Below are 19,189 nucleotides of genomic sequence, written 5' to 3' on the forward strand. Positions count from 1 at the left end.
TAAAATAGAGGACTGAGATTATAGTACAGATGCACATTTTAATTTATAATTTAAATGTAATTAAAATTACTAAAATGGTAGAAATGTAATACAGAAATTAAATACTTTTTATGTTCTTCACTTCATTTTGTACAATTAACTATGCAATTATAATTTCATCTATGCAATTTTGAAACTCTAATGTGCTATTTAATACTTGAAAACCAACTGTCAAATTTCATATATGCATTTTCAATAATCAACTATACAATTTAATCTATGAATTGCGAATCAATAAAGGACCTATGCACTCCATCTATGAACAATGCAATTACAATTTCATCTTCTACAACACAACCCGAATAATCATTTATGCACTTCAACTTCCAACTATGCAACTCAAACTACGCATCCAAAATTATAATATATGCAATACAAGCCAAAAAATGATCTATGTACTTCATCAACTAACTATGCAATTAGGATATCTTCAAGTATGCTACTAAAACTTATACACCTACACAACATCGAAACCTACTACTCAATTTCAATCCCTACTATGCACCTGAATCAATCAGTTGTGCATTCAAGAAATTACTGTTCAATAATTTCGAAACAAACGACAGCTTCATCAAATTCTCAAACCTATTCAATTACACGTTTTAATCATGAAAATTAGAAACACCAGTTATACTAAACAAATTCCATCAAGTTCTTGAGCAAATTTCAGATCGACCACACGAAGCAAAAACTAATTTAATTGTGCAAGAAGATATATTAACTATGCATTATAATCTATGCATCTAGAATTTCGAACTATGCAACAAAATAAGAAACTAAGCAATAAGACATGAAACTGTGCAACTCAATCAAGGAACTATGCAAACTAAATTTCAAAGTGCAGATGAATGTCAAAAACTTAAAAAACCCGGATTCAGTTGCCGCCGGTACTAAATCAATCAACGGAAAGCTAAATCGTCGCGGTCAGATGTGTTAAACACCTCTGTCGCCGTCGCGGCCTTAGACCAAAGATGCATAGAAATGCGTGCCTTTCTCCGCCTGCTATAGAATCGCCTTCGTCTTGCACAGTTCCGAGACAATCGCCTCCACCGTCTCCTTGCACTGATCGGCGCCGGAAACCGCCTTCGACTTGCACAAATCGACGCCGGAAACCGCCTTCGACTTGCACAAATCGACGCCGGAAACAGCCTTCGAATTGCACAGATCAGCATCGGAAACCACCCTTTACTTGCACAGTACAACGCCGGAAACCACCTTCGACTTGCACCGTTTCGATCGTCGTCCACAGTTTTGATCGGTGGGTTGGAGGTGCATAGGCGGCTCCACGCACCTTGAAACCCAAGATAAAAGTCAACAATTCAAAATGAATTAGGAATAAGAAATCGTGTGACTAATTTAGAATTCCAGTATTACATTTTTACCCTTAGAATTTTAATTATATTTAAATTACTAATTAAATTGTGCATTTGTATTATTAATCTCAGCCATCTATTTTTTCTAAATCAATGGTTTAGATTAGGTTCCTAGTTCTCATCTTAAGGGGGGTTTCTACATTAACCCCACCCTATATATATATATATATATATATATATATATATATATATATATATATATATATAGGGAGAGGTTCAAATAAGAACCACTAAATAAAATTAGAACAGAGAACCATTTTAAACCATTCGATCATCAAGATCTACGGTGGATGCATCATCTTGGTGGATGAATGCAGATCCTGGGTTCGAATCCTGAAGGAGGCAAAAAATTTATTATTTTCGAATGCATTAAATTTAATAGCGAATGCATTAATTTATATAGTAGATGCATTGATTTTAATGGTTCTTATGTTCTCACGATAAGTGTGGTTCTCACTATAACCGCACCCTATATATATATATATATATATATAAGCTAAATACATGTTGAGTTCATGAATTTATATACAAATGTATGTATTTTTTTTGTGGTTGAACTTAGCTCCAATTCTTTCACACTTAGAGCATCAGCAATGGGGGCTCGTTTGTGGGCTCGAGCCCCCCCAGGGGCGTAGCCAGGGGGGCTAAGGGGGGCTGAAGCCCCCTCCCAAATTTTGAGTTTTTTTTTTTAATATATAGATATATGTTTATATTATAAAAGAAATTTGTTTTACAAAAGTTGATTAGCTTGTTATATTCTTCCATTTATAATTAATTTAAGGATAATTGTGTTAATTAAAACTATATAAAATGCCTAAAATTGATGGAATGCCCAAAAAAAATTAGTTTGCTATTATTACTATACGTGTTAAAGTTCATGAGTTTATATACAAATGTATGTATTTTTTTGTGGTTGAACTTAGAGCTCCAGCAAGTGCTCCACTATCTGATTATTAAAATTGTTTTAGCACTATTTAAATTATTGAAGAGATCTGATAAGGATTTCTTTTCCAATATTATCCTTGATAATTAAAACAGGTATTTGTGTTGCCAAGAACCATACGGCAAAGTCTGATGAGAAATTCAAATGTGGAGCAAATGTTCATATTGAATTATTTGGCAGGAATTCATACCTAATTTCATTTAAAAATTGTGATGTTCATATAAATTAATAAATTTCTGGACAGTTCCATTAGAATGCTGCTGCTGCCATTTTCCTTGAAGAAACGAGCTGACTTTGGCTCCGTAATAATATATCTTTGAATTATTATTATCTATCTATATCTATATCTATATTATATATAAAGAAGGAGTTTTAACGGTAAAATTTTACCGCCATATTTTCTCTTTCCATCAAACTTCTTCTTTCTCTCTCCCACGTTTTTCTCAATTTAATAGTGTCAAACTTTTTCTTCCATTCATATGCAAAACACGAATTCTCTCTATTTTGTTTCAAATTTCCTCTTACTGCTGGGAAACAACAACAAAAACAACAACAATTTCATCTCTCAATTGTTCAAAACCCAATCACTCATCATCCCTGTAAAAAAAAAAGTCGTTCAACCTCTCTGCAAAATCATTTAATCCATCTGCCTATTCTTCTATTCTCCTTCTGATAGACCACAAATCAAAGCAGAGGAACAAAATAAAAAACAGATCGGAAGAAATCACATCTCCAATCAAAAATCAAAATAAAAAATGGAGAATTTTTGCTCCAACTGCTACCCAAAATCCATTGCTACATTTATTCTCTCTGTATGGTAAATATCAAAAACCCATATTTGAGTCCGCAAATGCAGCCCACCTTATGATATTTGAAAATTACAATTTGAACACCTAATATATATACAAATTAGAAAAAGGAGTAGAATTAGATGATGAATCGTAGAAGATAAAGAAGTAGAAGAAGAAAACAATAATAGCACTGCGAATTGCAGAGAAAACAGAGAAGAAGCGGCTATGACATATCCCTCACCAGACCTTTTTATAAATATTATTTGGGCTTCTCATTTAGTTTGGACTTTTAATGGAGACTAATTAGGTTTGGGCTTTTAATTTTTAGGACATTTAAATTAATTAAATATTATGTAAAAGTGGTAACAATCACGTAAATAATAATAATAATAATAATAATAATAATAATAATTATTATTATTATTATTATTATTATTATTATTATTATATATATTATCTATATAATATATAAAAGAGTAGTTTTTCCCTCCATTTTTTTCCTCTTTTTTTTTTTTTCTCTCTTCTTCCAACAATTTTTTCATTATTTTTTTCTCTCTTCATATCAACTTTTTCTCTTCTCTTTTTTATTTTTATTTTTATTTCTAAATATCGTCATATTTGATTAATGAAAAAATTATTCAATATTCATCTTAAATTTAAGTTCGTAAAAAGATCTTTAATATGATATAAAAATCAACAAAAATAAATTTAAAATAAATAAATTATATATTTTTTTTAAAATATGTTATTTTCTCTCTCCATTACTTTTTACAACTTTTTTTTTCTATGTTTGTATATGAAATATGTTGATTATATTAAATATTTATATATTTTTATTATATTTAATATTTATATTTATTTATTTAAATATATTTATTAATTTCGATGTTCGTCGTGCATCGCACGAATGGAGGTACTAGTATTATATAAAACACCAATTTAACGGTAAAATTTTAGCGCCAGATTTTATCTCTCCCACGTTCTTTCAAACTAATATTAACCACGATTGAATTCTTCTCCACGATTCTGAAACCCTTTTCATCCACTCTCTTTCTCTTCCAAATTCTATAACCACTCTTCGTCGATCCATCGCTCACCAAACTCAATTGAAGATTCGGCCGCCATTTCTCGGTCGTCAACTGCCGCCCTAGCGCCGCCGCCTCAGACCAACGTCTCCCAAACGGTAAAAGCAAAACCAATCTTTCTCTGTTTCTATTCTTCTCCCATGATTTTAAAGAAAAATTCTCAATATCCGAAACCCCTTTCGTCAACTCTTTTCCAGATTCCATAACCTCTCATCGCTATTCCATAGCTCACCAAACTCAATCGAAGACTCGGCCGCCATTTCTCTGTTGTAAATCGCTGCCCTAGCGCCGCCGCATCAGACCACTGTCGCCCAAAACGGTAAAAGCAAAACCAATCTCAATTTTTTCGTGGGTTAATTAAAATTTAAATTGAAATTTTGAAATTGGATTTTTAAAATCAAGATCGGATTTTGGTTTGAAAACAACCAACATCAAAAATGGTGGTTCAATGTTAATCATCTTGAAATACTGCAATGTAGAACGTCGGCTGATGCAGCCCTCCACGTGCGGCGGATTCCCCGATTGGAAGGGTACCGTGTTGGTGTATTTCTGTGCACCAGCGGCAGCTATGGTTCAAGGATTATATTCCCTTTTTTATTTCAGTGTTCTTTTTAGAGGTGTTTCACTCTTCACACATAACTGTTGGACTTATGTTTTAATGATTTTTTAGAGCATAAAGTTGAAAGAAGGTTGTTGGTATGTATTATGCTCCTGGAAGTGTCCATATGTACCTCTAATGATTGATTCTTATGTGCTTATAATTTGTAATTATTGGCAGTAAAATTCAGCAATTGAAATTTGGAAGATAAGTAGTTCTAATATTATTTGATGTGACTTTCACCTTGTTGATCTCAATATTATCTGAGTGACCCACGATTTCCACTAAAGCATATTATATATTTTTTAAGTTATATTCTCTTTGATGAATTCTTTGAGTATACTGTTATTGCGACTGTTTTATGTTAATTTTATGACAACTGAATTTAATACTATTTTTATTTGGTAGCTTGAGTTCTAACTAATTAATGATTTGCTGAAGGAATTTGTAGATTCCCTGTAACTGAATTATATTCATTCTTTGAGCTTGAGCTTCACCACGTATCTTCATCTCTGTACTTATATGCTTACTCTGTCCTTGGCTTTCTCACTATTGGCCTCAAGATTAGAGTTTTTCTTTCTCTCACTTTCGATTTGTTAGAATACTGTTATTGCGACTGTTTTATGACAATTAAATTTTATTACTATTTTTTATTTGGTAGCTTGAGTTCTAATTTTATAATTCACCGGAGGAATTTGTTGATCAGATTATATTATCCGAAAAGTTGGAATATTACCACTTAGCTTTCGCTGAGACTCTGTTTTCTACCAAAGCTTATGCTTTTGAATTTATGCATAATACTCTTTTGATACGTGCTCTACCTTTTCAGATGACTACCTTAGTTGTTGTTACCTTTGTAGTTTGAAAAGTATAATATTTTATGTTTATGATAAGAGTATTTTACCATTTTTATTTGATGGAATATGAAAGCATATCAGCATTATTGGAGATACTTGAGGTTGAGGTTATGGTGCTATGCCGTTTGAGTAAGAAATCATAACCACCATGCTAACAGGTAAGTAAAAGGTATAAGTTGCTATTTATGTATCATGTATACTTATCATTCTCTTGATGATTTTAAGGTAGTTTGTTTTATCAATTCTCATTTTTCTCCATTTCTTTGCATGCATTTTAGATAAGCTGGAAATTATGTAGATTCTCGAGGACAACAAAAATATATTAATGACAACAAAGTCCGTATTCACAAAAATATATTGAGGACAACAAAGCTCATTTTTTGAGAAATTTTATTGTAAAGTACTAATCAGTATTCACTAACTTATATCATATATAAAAAATAAATTTTAATGCTTTTTATTTGCTTGCAAACTTAACCAAAAAAGTAATGAAAAGAGAGTTAGTCTTCTCGATTAATAAATGTCAAGGGAGAAAGTAGTGCAACAAATCACATGTTACATGTATATAACTATATATTAAGGGTTGTACTAGAAATATTAGATGCATGTCTAAATGATATTCTTTCCGCTTTTGATTGGTCATGCATGAAGGTGGAGAAAAGTATCAGATCAAAGGGTGTGCAGGTGAGGATGGGTTTTCTCAGGTGTTCAAAGACTATGTGAACAACAATCCTAATGATGTTATTGCCCTTAAGGTAATTATATCTTTTCATTCAAGCTTTTAATGTGGATTTCAATCTAGGGAGATCCTTGCATATTTTCTGAAGCTTACAATTTCTGACAGATTCAAAATCCATAGTTTCCTCTGAGAGTTTTATATGTACCGCCATTAAGGGTTGGTATATATATTTTCACTTAATTTGTTTGATTATTCTTGATTCCACTTCGTTACTTACTGAATATGTGCTGCTTATGTAGGATGTTTGTCCGAATTTGGTTATTAGTTTTTCAGTCAATGATGTTTCAAGATATTATTGACAGCTTAGTAGGATATAATAGTTCATCTTGATAGGTTAATTTTAAAATACTATTACATAGTCAAGTAAGTTTGACAAATGAGCTTTGTATGTAAATTTAGATTTTACATGTTCCTAAATCTATTGACCTCAGGCCTCAAGAATCAATTATTCTAGCAAGCTTTCATGTGGGAGTCTTTCAGGAGCTGCATCATCAACAAGTGAGTGTTCTGATCACATGTTTTCCTATCTAAACTTTAAAGTATGGCATATAACCTCCAGTTTTTGATATTTGAATTCGGATGGAATCTAGCCTCCGGTATTAATCAGATTGACCCTAGAGCTTGAGGTCCAGACAGTATAATCTAGCAATGTGAATTTTTTATAAAAAAACTAATACAATATAGTTGTTCTGGAGCAAACTTTACCTTCTAAGGATATTTTGGAAAAAGGTTGATTTTGCTAAATAACTTGGCTCTCCATATATGCAGTTGGCTCCAATATTAGGTGACTAATTTCAGGTGAGCCATGTTTTGGAGTTTTCAAATTGTGAGAGGTGTCCTCTTTGATTTATGCTTCTCAGTTAGGTTAAGTTTTGTGAATTGCTCTGTGATTATAACTCACCAGTTATTGAGAATTGTTGTTGAGATATTTGTTTTGCCATTATGATATCGTGTGACTTACTGAAGTTGTTAGTGTGGCAACCTAGAGTTTGTTTGGAGCTCTAATATGTATGTGCAGTGGCATATCCCCCCGGATCTTGTGAGGCGTAGAATGCAGTTGGAAGGAGCTGGTGGTAGAGCTCGTGTTTACAGAAAGGGTCTGGTGTGGACTCTGAGGCACATATTCATGAAGGAAGGTTGGCTTGCCCTGTATTGGGGGATTCTGCCCGAATACTACAAAGTCGGGCCCGACGCGGGCATCATCTTCGTGCCCAGCCTGTATGACCTGTTGTGAAGAAGTGCAAGACCATCATTCATCCTAGCGTGGTGTATTTGATAAATTTTGAATCGTTTGATAAAATATACTTGATACTTGGTATTTTGTAGTTAATTTTAGGTATAATTCGTATGAAGTTTGTATTGTTGAATGAAATATTTTGGTTTTCAAGGTAATACTCCAGGAGTAGAATTTATTGTATTTTAATTTTGTTGACATTGGATTATAAGATTTAAATATTTAATTAGTACAGGTCTTAAGCAGAATAATAAACTATAAAATTGTAGACTATGTTTTACACACATACACAAGAAAGAAGCAAGAAGCAGAGTGGAAGACAAATGAAACAGAATGCCCTGAAGAAATAAAATTATGGTTATATTGTTTTTATTTAGTTTTGTAATTATGTAATTTTTATTTTGGTTATTATACCTAATTGTTTTTACATGGGCTGCTGATTTAATATCTATCAATTAGTGCTTTTCTGTTGAGAATATTTTTCAATTAATGTCTCAGATATATTACATTGTTTATTTCTTATTTATTATAATTAGAAATTAGAAATTAGAAATTTGAAACTAAAATTAAACATTTTATCTATTATAATAAGGAATTGATTGATCTATTTCCTTTTTAAAATAGTAAAAAAATATATAATAAATTTGAAATATATTTTGTTGCAATTTTATATACTAGAAATATTGTTACATAAATAAGTATCAATCAAATTATAGCACTGGATAATTTAAATTGTATTAAATATATAAATTTAGTATAAAAAATATCATTATGGATTAGTTTGAGTTAGAAAAAGCTAACAAATGGAAATGAAAGTTTTAGAAAAATAACATTATTATGAAATTTTAAAATATGAAAGTACTTTATTAATATGTTACATAAGAGTATAATATTTTATATATATATATATATAATTATAATTATTGTTATGCATATAATAATGGTTATGTATCACAAAAGATTTGTTTTGAGAATTCATACTCATAAATTTAAAATATTACTCCATTCGTTTACTAATTCGTGACCTAGGGGAGGAAACACGGGTTTTAAGAAAAAATGTATTGTTTATTGGGATCCACCAATTAAAAGAAATATATAAATAGTTAGTAATGGGTAGGACATGAATTGGTGGACGAAGGGAGTATATTTTTAGACTCAGGTTCTTTATTGAGAAAATTATGGTGGATTATATTATTTTAGAAAAAATAATTTGAATTTTTTTATATTCTGATTATATTTAATATTTATATTTATTTATTTAAAATATCATTTTATTTCGATGTTCGCCGTGCATCGCACGGGTGGACATACTAGTCTTATATTAAAATGCAGTTTTAACAGCAGTTTTTTTGGCGTCAAATTTCTCTCTCATTCATTTTCTTTTATATTTCAAATCTTTTCTAAATATCATTAAATTTAGTTTATGAAAAATATACAATATATATCTTAAATTAAAGATCTTGTCAAGATCTTTAATTTGATATAAAAATAATAATAAATAAATTTAAAATAATCATTTAAAGATTCAAAATTAATTAAAAAAAAAACTATTTTTTTTTCATTTTCCATATTTTATCTCTGTCACGTACATGACATCCATGTTTCTTTTTTCGTTTCTTTCTATTATGATTTTATTACATTATTTTATTTTTTTGTACTTATATCATCTCGCTTGGAGCAATTCAAATTGTATTAGTCTCAATCATTCCGCCAATTAAATATAGATTTTTAATTTGGAGAGCAAGAGCTTCTTCTTGTATAAGTTTTACTTTAGTGAAACCTTATAAAAAAAATCAATATGAAATGATGTGATTTATATGAATTCTTCACTCGATTGAGATTATTATAAATTTAATACATAATTAAAGATTTTTAATGTATTTCAACACCATATCATCTATTGTTCTTTATCTAAATTCTTCATTTATGCATTACTAATTTCATAATTGATCTATTATTATTATTATTATTATTATTATTATTATTATTATTATTATTATTATTATTATTATTATTATTATTATTATTATTATTATTATTATTATTATTATTATTATTATTATTTTTGACGAAACTAAAACAAATTAAGTTTTTAGATATGAAAAATATATTTTTCTTCCCTATATAAATAAAATGTACGGATGTATTTTATAAAAAATAAAAATAAAATTTTAAATATATTTATAGACATAAAATAAGATTTTTGTTTTAAAGTAATCAGGTTATAGATTTTGTGCCTTATTATTCAAACATTTAAATCAAGGGTTAATGGAGGCTAAATTACTTAACTATACCCAAATTCTGGTTTGGGTACTATACTTCAATGTCTGTAATACAAAATACCAAACTTACAATTTAATCTGATTTAGCTATTCCGTTCAAATTCCGGCAAGGGCAAAATAGGAATTCTGCATACGTGTCTACATTTAAGCAAGCTGGCGGCCAGATGGCGTATAGGTGGCGTCCAACTGTGCGGAAGTTGAAACGACGTCGTTTCTGCAGAAGAAAAGGCACGCCAAACCCTCCCTTGTCTTCGTCTCTTCGTTTCCAGCTTTTTCACTTCCACTTTTTCATTTCCACCTTTTCATTTGTCTTAATCTTTAGATTCCCAGATTACTGACAAAGCCCGTTCTTCAATTTCATAGCAAAATTAAAGGTTTCGCAGGTGTTTGATTTGTTTATTGCCATTTCGAAGCACAAGTCAGTAAACTTGTGACCAAGTGGTCCCAAGGTGTAAAAAATGGTGAAAAGGTACTCCTTGTTTGATTCTTCAAAACTTTTGTGGTATGCTTTGTCGCTTATTTGCAATACAAGTTGTATTATTTAGAATGAGTTGTCGCATTCTTGAATACAATATTTGTGGTATGCTTTGTCAGTGTTGTCGCCTTCGAATTAATATTGTAGCTAGGGTTTACTGTTATGCCTTGTTGGACTTCTGTATGATTTCCTTTGAAAGTGCATGTCCGTAATTTTTTTTTTTCTGTGTGAATCGCGTGCAGTTCTGAATTTGGTTTGCACATATGCCATGGGGGTCGCTTCATAAACAAAGAAGCCAAGCAACACTATATGGGAGGGGAGTTTCTGACCAAAATAGGGTTAGACCCTGATCGTTTTGGTTATTTTGATCTCGTTGAGTATGTGAAAGAAATAGGGTATGTGTCGTGGGAAAACCTTTATTATCGAATCCCTACCACTCAAAGACATATAGTAATCGTAGATGATAGTTGTGTCATGAATATGTTAACAACAATGGGTAAGAATTTGATAATTACAGTCTGTGTTGAGGGTGGGGTTAAAGCTACAAAAGTTACAGATGACAAACAACAACCAAAGGAAATGGGGACTGTTAAGGGTAATGATGTTGAGGCTACTGATTGTGATGTTGAGGGGAATTTGGGCGATGCTGAGGGTAGTGAGAGTGACTGTGATGGTGATGGTGAGGGTAGTCAGACTGAGGGTTATGGCAGTGAGGGGCAATGTGGGGTTGAGGGTCAATTTGAGGGTTTGCAAGACAAGGGTAGGAATGACATAGATGAGGAATCTAATATTCCTCGAGATGTAGATGACTGGGGACATTTAGAAAATGCAACATTCTCTGAAATTGAAGATGTAATAAACATGGATTGGGGTGACAGTAGTGAGGAAGAATACCAACCTAGTTAAAGTGATTTGTCAGAAGTTAGTCTTGCTGATTTAGACTACATTTCTGATGAAGAAAATATTGAATTAAGGAAGAAATTAAAAAAAGTTGATAGTGTTTTTGATTTGTTGAATGAGAATGATGGGTTTGAAGCCGATGTAGAGCACACCTATGCGTCTGATTATGAAAATGAAACCCATGAATTTGTGTCTGAGGAGAGTGATTCTGATTTTGAACCACGATTGAGAAAAAAAAGACTCGTGTATGATCCGAAGTGTGACCATAGCAAACTTGAAATTGTCATAGGAATGCACTTTCAGGATGGTTTTCAGTGTAGAGAGGCTTTAACCACTTGGGCAGTTGAAAATGGTAGGTACATTCGGTTTAGGGCTGTTTCTAAGAAGAAACTTTTAGCAAAGTGTACTCCTCTTTGCCCTTGGAAAGTGTTTGCAAGTGCTCTGCAGGGTAATGGTAACTTCTTTATAAAAAGTTATGCGGGTGACCATAACTGTGCTAAGGCAATGAGTAATAAATTGTTAAGCTCACAGTGGGTTGCAAAACGTTACCTCAATGTCTATAGAGTCAGGTACAATTTAGGGGTGAAAGATCTTGGGGCAGATATTCTAGAGAGGTTCAAGGTGAGAGTACCCAAAGATAGGCTTTACAAGGCTAGAAGACTTGCACAAGAAATGGTGAGAGGTTCCATAGAGCAACATTATGGTTCTTTGAGAAACTATATTGCGGACTTGAGAAGGGTTGATGGTGAGGGGCACTATGAGCTTCTTCTTGAAGCAGATAGTGTATTCAAAGCACTATATATGGGTTTGAGTGCCTTGAGAAAATGATTCAAGAAGAGTTGCCGGCCTGTCATAGGCATAGATGGATGTTTTTTGAAAACATACCTCGACGGTCATCTCCTTTGTGCAACAGGCAAGGATGGAAACAATGATATGTTTCCAATTGCCTGGGCCGTAGTTGAGGCTGAGAATGAAGTTTGCTGGACTTGGTTTTTGAAGTGTCTTCTTGAGGATTTAGATATTGGAGATGGCAGTGGGTGGACCTTCATTAGTGATCAACAGAAGGTACTGATTCCCTTTTAATTTTAATTTTTGTTGCGAATAACCGATTAAAATTCTTGTCATTGTATGTAGGGATTGGCAAATGCCGTTGCTGCTTTGGCTCCAAAAGCTGAGCACAGGAACTGCGCCCGACATGTATACATGAATTGGAAGAAGGAACACAAGGGCCAGACACTGAAGAATCTGTTCTTTAGGGCTGTGTATGCAACGCATGAAGCGGAGTTCAAAGTAGCAGTTCTTGAGTTGAAGCAAGAGAGTGCCGCGGCGCATGAAGATTTCATGTCAAGGGACATCAAGAAATTCTGTAAGGCATTCATATCCAGTCAACCTAAAAGTGATAGTGTCGATAACAACATAAGTGAATGTTTCAATGGGTACATATTAAATACTAGGGGGAAGCATGTAATTCATATGTTAGAGGAAATCCGTTCATCTTTGATGGTTAGACAGGTTCAAAAATTCAAAGCCATGTCATCTGTTATCAATAAACTTACTCCGAATGTGTCAAAACTATTGGAGAGAAATGTGATGGCTAGTGCATACTGCATGGCACTTCCAGCCATGCATGATACTTTCCAAGTCCATTATGAAGGTGACACCTTTGTTGTGCATGTGAAAACAAGCATAAATGGGCAAAACACGTGTTCATGCCGAGAGTGGGATATAAGTGGTATCCCTTGCAAGCATGCTTGCGCTGCCATCAGATACATGGACCGTCATCCCGCTGATTTTGTTTCTAATTACTTCACTGTGGCCACCTATCTTTCGGGGTATGAATTTGGTATTAAACCCATTGTTGGGAACAAGATGTGGCCTGAAGTCGAGGGTGCCGTTGTTAAACCACCACCAAAAACAAGAATGCCTGGACGTCCCAAGAAGAAAAGGGTTCGGGCACCTCAAGAGAATGATGGAAGGATGACCAAACATGGACTAGCAATCAAGTGTAGCAACTGCAAGCAGACAGGGCATAACAAAAGGAAATGTATTGCTGCAGCCATCGAAAACCCCAACCCTAACAAGGTACACCTTTCTATACTATGTTAAATTTGTACAACTTTGCTAAATTTGATTGACACTTCATTTGTTTCCATATCCAACAGCGGAAGAGAGGAAGGCCTTCCAAAGATGGTGCACCTCGAAAAGGAAGCAAAGAAAAGCAAGGCAACAACCCAAGTGAAGCTACTTCCACAAGTAAGCAGACTGCAACTGACCCACAATCTCAGACGAAAATAAAAAGTGGATCAACTCAATACAAGGGTAGAGGGGCAGCTCTTAAAGGGATTGGTGTTTACGTCAACGAGCCCACTGGAAATACCTTCTACCATGTAAGTTGTAGTATATATTTTTGCTTTATGAAAGTTTGATTCTTGGCTTAAATCTAATCTATATAGACTGCAACTGTTTCCAGGGTTCGAGCTCATCAAAGAAAGTGATGTTGTTTCAAAAGTACAAGAAACCAAGAATTTCCAAGAACAAAGAAAGTGGGAATACCTCGACTGCCCAGAATAGTGTTGTCACTGGAGTTGAAACAACACAAGAAAGTAGGAATGAAGAAGCCTCAACCCAAGAACTGTGAATGAAAATGCAACTTTTTGTATATTTTGCAAACTCAAGGAAATGGTGAACATGTTGAATCGTTGTTATTGTGAACCAGAATTAGCTTTAAATAGCTAAGTGTTGAACCTTTTTTTTGTAAGTTAACTTGTTCATCTCCAGAATTAGCTTTAAATAGCTAACTGTTGTCCCTTCATCTTTGCAGTATTTTAGATTTCCTGTTATACTTATGCTTCAAAATTTATCCTTGCTTCTAAGATATGCAACAAAGATATAAAGCACAGAAGATGAAGTCTATTAGCAATCAAAAGAACGACATTTTTAGCCTTCTAACATACAACAAAATGTTTAATAATCATAGGCCATACTAGAATTCACAAAAGGAAGACAATTCTAAGTCTTCAATGGCCTACATAATACTACAACTACCCCCAACCTACATCACTTCATCTTCAATAGAAAAGCAATAACCACAGCAACAAAGCAGAGAAACCATTTGCATGTGCGAACCTTCACATCTTGAGCACCTACGATAGCTTCAAGTTCTTCGTTTTTGGCCTTCGCTAATTGAAGCTCCACAATGGCTGACTGGATTTCATCTTGGCGAACCACCAACCTATCCCGGTTGAATGTGCCAACAGTTGTCGCCTGAGCCACCTACTCCTCTGCTCAGTTGAAGCTTCAACTTTTCGATGCATCCTTTGTAGTGCTCGTTCAACTCCGGATCCACCCACTCCCACAAACCACAATCACCATTTGACTAAAAACCAACAAAAAACACAATTGTTGTACAAAATAGTTGAGATAAATGGACAGGAACACAAAATTGAAATTGTGCTAACCCCTCGAAAGCTACAACAGTAGAAACGACGGTAGGGATTCAAAGGAGTGTTTGAGGTCCTCAAAGAAGCTACACCATGTTTACACAGGACAGGACGCCCTAGCCAACGATATGCTCTTGCATTCAAGGTTCCACCACATGGGCTGGCGCTCGACATTGAGTAGCCGAACTCGCTATTCCACGATTTCATAGACAGATGAGAGATGAGAGTGTTTTGCAAATTAGGGTTCCCCTCGCTTAAAATAACAAGAACAATTTGGGTTTCTCAAATTCCTTCAAAACGACGACGTTTCATACTTATTGAAACGACTGTGTTTCATTTAACCGCCGACAAGTCCACATCGAATTTTCCGTCATCCACGTATTCACTTAGGTTCCGGATAAATGAACGGAATAGCTAAATCGGATTAAATTGTAAGTTTGGTATTTTGTATTACAGACATTGAAGTATAGTACCCAAACCAGAATTTGGGTATAGTTAAGTAATTTAGCCGCCATTAACCCTTAAATCAATGACCGAATTTGTGCCTTATTATTCAAACATTTAAATATATAAAATTTATATAATAATAAATACAATATATTATTATTATGGTTTAATTAAACTAATGATGGTTTAATTAAATAATCAAGGTAGCCCACTTGAACATGAATATGCACGGCCCAATTAAACCAAAAAAGGCCCTTTTTTAAAATACTACCGCAGCCCACATGAAAAGGAGAATAGCCCAGATTTAATAAAATAAATCGGGCCCAAACATTTTAAATAAATCTCTCAACTTCGGCGAATCAGCAGCAAAAGCCGCCATTGCCGTTTCTTCTCTCTCTCTACCATTGCCGATGAACTAGCAGCGGCGTTCCACTACTCCTCAGACTCGACTCGACACACCGCCAGTTCAAAAGCAGAGACAAGAATTCAAGACTCTACCTTTCTTTTCTTTTCATTGTTAAAACAAATCCTGTTCCATATATGCATATATATATTGTTCAATAACTTGATATATGAAATCTGTAAATGCCATGGTTTTGCATATGTATTCACAGTTTATACTCCACTTGATGTATGAAGTGGTTACCTTGATGGAAAGGAAAGGAAATTTGCTAACAAATAGATAGCATCAAGTTTGAAGTGACTCGGTGAGTGTAGATGCTTGTCAAGAGCTTAATATAGACTGTTTAATTACTTTATCTTTTATAAAGCAGTTGAATCTTGAATCTGAAGTGTTTCGTCATTAGCCATCCTGATGATTCTGTATGATACACGAGGAATGGTTTTACATTTGAATTAACTTGATCACCAAGTCTTCTAAAATGCTTGTGGATTGGTTGAAAAACTTAACTCTTAAGTTGGTTTCATGTTGTGAGAACCTTTGAGTTCTAATCCGATTTCGTATATCATCATTGTTTTGTGGATCCGATTGTTGAAAAGATTTATATGATAAAGATCAAATTGTAAACTGTGACTGTTAGGGTAATCTAGCTTGTTGTCCTTCAGCAGAGTATCTCACTTCTCTTGTGTTTGCTTTTGCTCAGGATGCTGCTACGAGATCTATGATAGAGCAGTTAGGCGAGAGGAAGAAGGCGACTTAGAGCGTGTGCCAGTTTGATATTTTTGCTCTGGCAACTTGTTCCAACTCTATTGCTGGTACTGAAATAAATGCAAAAAAACAACTAATTTTCATGGCTCGGTTGTGATCTTTCAGCTACAAGATTGTAAGTGGAAGTTTTTCTGTATTGATGTATTGCATTAACTTGGCTTTAATCTCACAAACTATATGTTTTGTGATGAATCTCACTCTAGAAATATCTGCCATCCTAGAAATAACATCATTCACCTGGAAAATTGTTTTCATTCTGTATCCAATCTTGCAAGCTAAAAGTAGGTAATTGAAGATATGGATGCTATCATGTTTTTATTTGTTTATACTTTAATTTAGTAATATATAGCCATTTAAAATCAGATTTTTAGTGTCCGTCGTTCTTCTCGTTCCCCAACCATGGAAACACTTGCGTTTATGTTGCTTCAAGGTGGGAATATCGGAGATAATGATTTATTGGGGAACAAGTGTGGGAGAATGTTGCGAAAGAAAGAACACAAAACCTTCGGCACATCTGCGTTGTACCCTGCCCGGATCCTAACCCAACTAGACTATCCTGTCCGGATGTCAAGTATTAGTGTCATTTTGATATAATGTTATTTATATAATATGATAGTATCATTTGTAAAATAAAATAATGTTAGTTAGTGTTAGTGTCATTCCAAGAACAAAACAGGTCAGAATAGTTCAGCTGGGTCAGGATCCGAGTATGGTACAACTCGAGTGTACAGGAGACCACCTCAATAAAGAAATAACTTTTTTTGATTAGATTGGCTGAAGAAAGCCGTTCATACCAAATGTAAAATCAAACACACAGCAAAATTTACAACTTCATTTCCTGCTATCAATCGTAGAGATAATCTGTTGACCTTGACAGCCTTTTGAAATTAAGTATCGGGTTGAAATTAAGTATCATTACCTGTCTCCAGCTACATATTTCAACTTGAAGGCCCTCATTTCCTAGACTCTCTTGTTCTTCCTTTATTTTCATCGCCGAAATTTCAGCTGACTCACTGCATCCAACCACACTGATGATTTCAAGCGTCGGAATTTCTCCAATATCCAAAGGGATCTCTTCCAAGTGCTTCAATCCCTCAAGACTAAGCTTCTTCAAAACTGGGAAATGGGAGCTCTCTGCATCCCAACATCTCAGATCACAATCCATAATGCTCAAGAATCTAAGGCGGAGAAACTCCCCGTCAACCGGACTCCACTTCTGTCCCTTGACGGAATCATCTAGCTTGAAATCTTCTAAATGGGGCAAAGAACCGATGATTATTAGATCGTTCCAGTCGAGACTGCAGTTTTTCAGTGACAGCTTCTTCAGAGATACCGGAAATGCACACTTGAGCCGATCTGCATTGCATGAGGATCGCTTAGGAAAGGTGTAAACTAGCTTTAGTGATTGAAGTTTATGTAGGCTGCCAAGATTGTGGAGATGGTCGAACCAGCAATCATCATAGACCTTCAACTTTTTGTCGTAGATTAGATGCAATTTGCTGGTGTTAGGAATTCTCTTACACACCTCCTCACTCAACCTCAAATTTAATGCTTTTGTCAATGTCTGTAAGTTTCCCATGGCACAGTCATTTGGAGGAGGATGGGGAAGATAAATCCCCATCCATTTGCACTCCACATGCCTAAGTTGTGACAAGCTCCAAATTTCAATTGGTGCAACGACAAGTCTCCCATCAATTCTCAATGTTTGCAGGTTCCAAATGAAGGATATTGAAGAAGGAAGCCTCACCAAGGTGCCGGAAGCCAAAGGTTGGAAAGTAAGGCACCGCAGGTTCAAGTTCTGCATTACATCTTCCGAGGAACAATCGCTAGCCACAGTCCAAACTCTCAATGGATTCAATCTGTTTCCCCAATGGATTCAATCTGTTTCTTGTCGAATACAGTTGAAACGCGAGGATGGCTCATCATCTGCTCAATAATATTCATCACAGAAACCACAGCTGCATAAGCTGCCATCTCAAATCCTTCGATTAAGCAGCAGACTGCAATTGAAATTCGATGAATCTGAAGGATGGTTATACTGAGTTGCGCCCAAGACTTTGACGGAGTCTGCTAAAAATAAATAAATAAATAGCCTGTGCTCCACATATTATTATATTGAAATTCTTTTAGAAATATCTAAATTATTGAAGAGATCTGAGTAAGTGATTGTGATAGTAATAAATTTCTGGACAGTCCTTGCTGTCATTTTCCTTATAGAAACGAGCTGACTTTGGCTAATTTACCGTTTCACTCTTTCTCTTTGAAAAACAATTCACCTCAAACATCAGGTAACTAGTACTCCCTCCGTCCACCATCCACCTTTATATTTTATCCTTACAAACACTCTTTATTTACAAAAAACCCACCTCAAATTCAATCTCAACCACACATCTTATAAAGTGGTGGGACCCTTTCTCCACTACATCAACATCATAACACATTTTATTAAACTCCGTGCCCGGCCAAAGTGGAATACTTTTGGCGGGCGGAGGGAGTATCACTTTTAAGTATTATTTACCTTACTTTTATTAATAAGTTTATTTTTAAATATAGATACCAAACAAATGCTTAGTATCTTCGAGCATCTATAATGGGGTGTCCTGATAGAAAGGGGACCACATTGACTCAGAAGGTCACAGTAGGGTGACTTGATAGCTGACTTGATTTTTTTAGTTTTGATTTTTATATTTTTCATTGAAATTTAATTACACAATTATTAGTGTGATAAACCCAAATACCAATAATTAGAAAGAGCGTGGAAGCAAAATACAATTAAATCAAAATATTTAAGTAAAACATAGAATCAAATGTAGTTGTA

The 19,189-nt window shown here is 34.2% G+C and overlaps 3 protein-coding genes across 9 annotated transcripts; all 3 read left to right on the top strand.

The window, feature by feature from the left end:
- Positions 1-4,075: 4,075 nt before the first annotated feature.
- On the top strand, positions 4,076-7,833 carry LOC130999386 (uncharacterized). Of its 7 annotated transcripts, XR_009093487.1 has the most exons (6): positions 4,082-4,329; positions 4,429-4,550; positions 5,760-5,844; positions 6,338-6,441; positions 6,857-6,923; positions 7,444-7,833. XR_009093487.1 is itself a non-coding variant. In XM_057924919.1 (5 exons), exons 3-5 carry the CDS (start codon positions 5,835-5,837, stop codon positions 7,657-7,659), a joined length of 330 nt encoding a protein of 109 aa, XP_057780902.1. In that variant the 5' UTR covers positions 4,076-4,329; positions 4,429-5,287; positions 5,536-5,834; the 3' UTR covers positions 7,660-7,833. The 7 variants fall into 7 exon arrangements, 3 of the variants coding, with proteins under 3 accessions (XP_057780902.1, XP_057780903.1, XP_057780904.1); XM_057924919.1 differs by lacking the exon at positions 6,857-6,923 and having other exon boundaries at positions 4,076-4,329; positions 4,429-5,287; positions 5,536-5,844; XM_057924920.1 differs by lacking the exon at positions 6,857-6,923 and having other exon boundaries at positions 4,080-4,329.
- A 3,075-nt stretch (positions 7,834-10,908) lies between these two features.
- On the top strand, positions 10,909-12,610 carry LOC130998748 (uncharacterized). Its single transcript, XM_057924157.1, has 5 exons — positions 10,909-11,293; positions 11,357-12,121; positions 12,230-12,381; positions 12,451-12,513; positions 12,596-12,610. Exons 1-5 carry the CDS (start codon positions 10,909-10,911, stop codon positions 12,608-12,610), a joined length of 1,380 nt encoding a protein of 459 aa, XP_057780140.1.
- LOC130999374 (uncharacterized) lies at positions 11,436-14,091 on the top strand. Its single transcript, XM_057924906.1, has 5 exons — positions 11,436-12,381; positions 12,451-12,682; positions 13,186-13,398; positions 13,479-13,703; positions 13,787-14,091. The coding sequence occupies exons 2-5, from the start codon at positions 12,647-12,649 to the stop codon at positions 13,952-13,954; spliced, it is 642 nt and encodes a 213-aa protein (XP_057780889.1). The 5' UTR covers positions 11,436-12,381; positions 12,451-12,646; the 3' UTR covers positions 13,955-14,091.
- Positions 14,092-19,189: the final 5,098 nt, after the last annotated feature.

This window comes from Salvia miltiorrhiza, chromosome 8 (assembly GCF_028751815.1).
Source record: "Salvia miltiorrhiza cultivar Shanhuang (shh) chromosome 8, IMPLAD_Smil_shh, whole genome shotgun sequence".
Taxonomy (NCBI): Eukaryota; Viridiplantae; Streptophyta; class Magnoliopsida; order Lamiales; family Lamiaceae; genus Salvia; species Salvia miltiorrhiza.

Excerpts from the sequence above, each read along its gene's own strand:
- LOC130999386 (XM_057924919.1), top strand. Across the intron at positions 6,442-7,443 it reads ATGATGTTATTGCCCTTAAG|TGGCATATCCCCCCGGATCT; the intron begins GTAATTATATCT and ends ATGTATGTGCAG.
- LOC130998748 (XM_057924157.1), top strand. The coding sequence starts at position 10,909 with ATGGGTAAGAATTTGATAATTACAGTCTGTGTTGAGGGTGGGGTTAAA. Across the intron at positions 11,294-11,356 it reads AAACATGGATTGGGGTGACA|ACTACATTTCTGATGAAGAA; the intron begins GTAGTGAGGAAG and ends TTGCTGATTTAG. Across the intron at positions 12,122-12,229 it reads ATTCAAAGCACTATATATGG|GCAAGGATGGAAACAATGAT; the intron begins GTTTGAGTGCCT and ends TTTGTGCAACAG.
- LOC130999374 (XM_057924906.1), top strand. The coding sequence starts at position 12,647 with ATGAAGATTTCATGTCAAGGGACATCAAGAAATTCT. Across the intron at positions 12,683-13,185 it reads AAGGGACATCAAGAAATTCT|ATGTGGCCTGAAGTCGAGGG; the intron begins GTAAGGCATTCA and ends GTTGGGAACAAG. Across the intron at positions 13,399-13,478 it reads AAAACCCCAACCCTAACAAG|CGGAAGAGAGGAAGGCCTTC; the intron begins GTACACCTTTCT and ends CATATCCAACAG.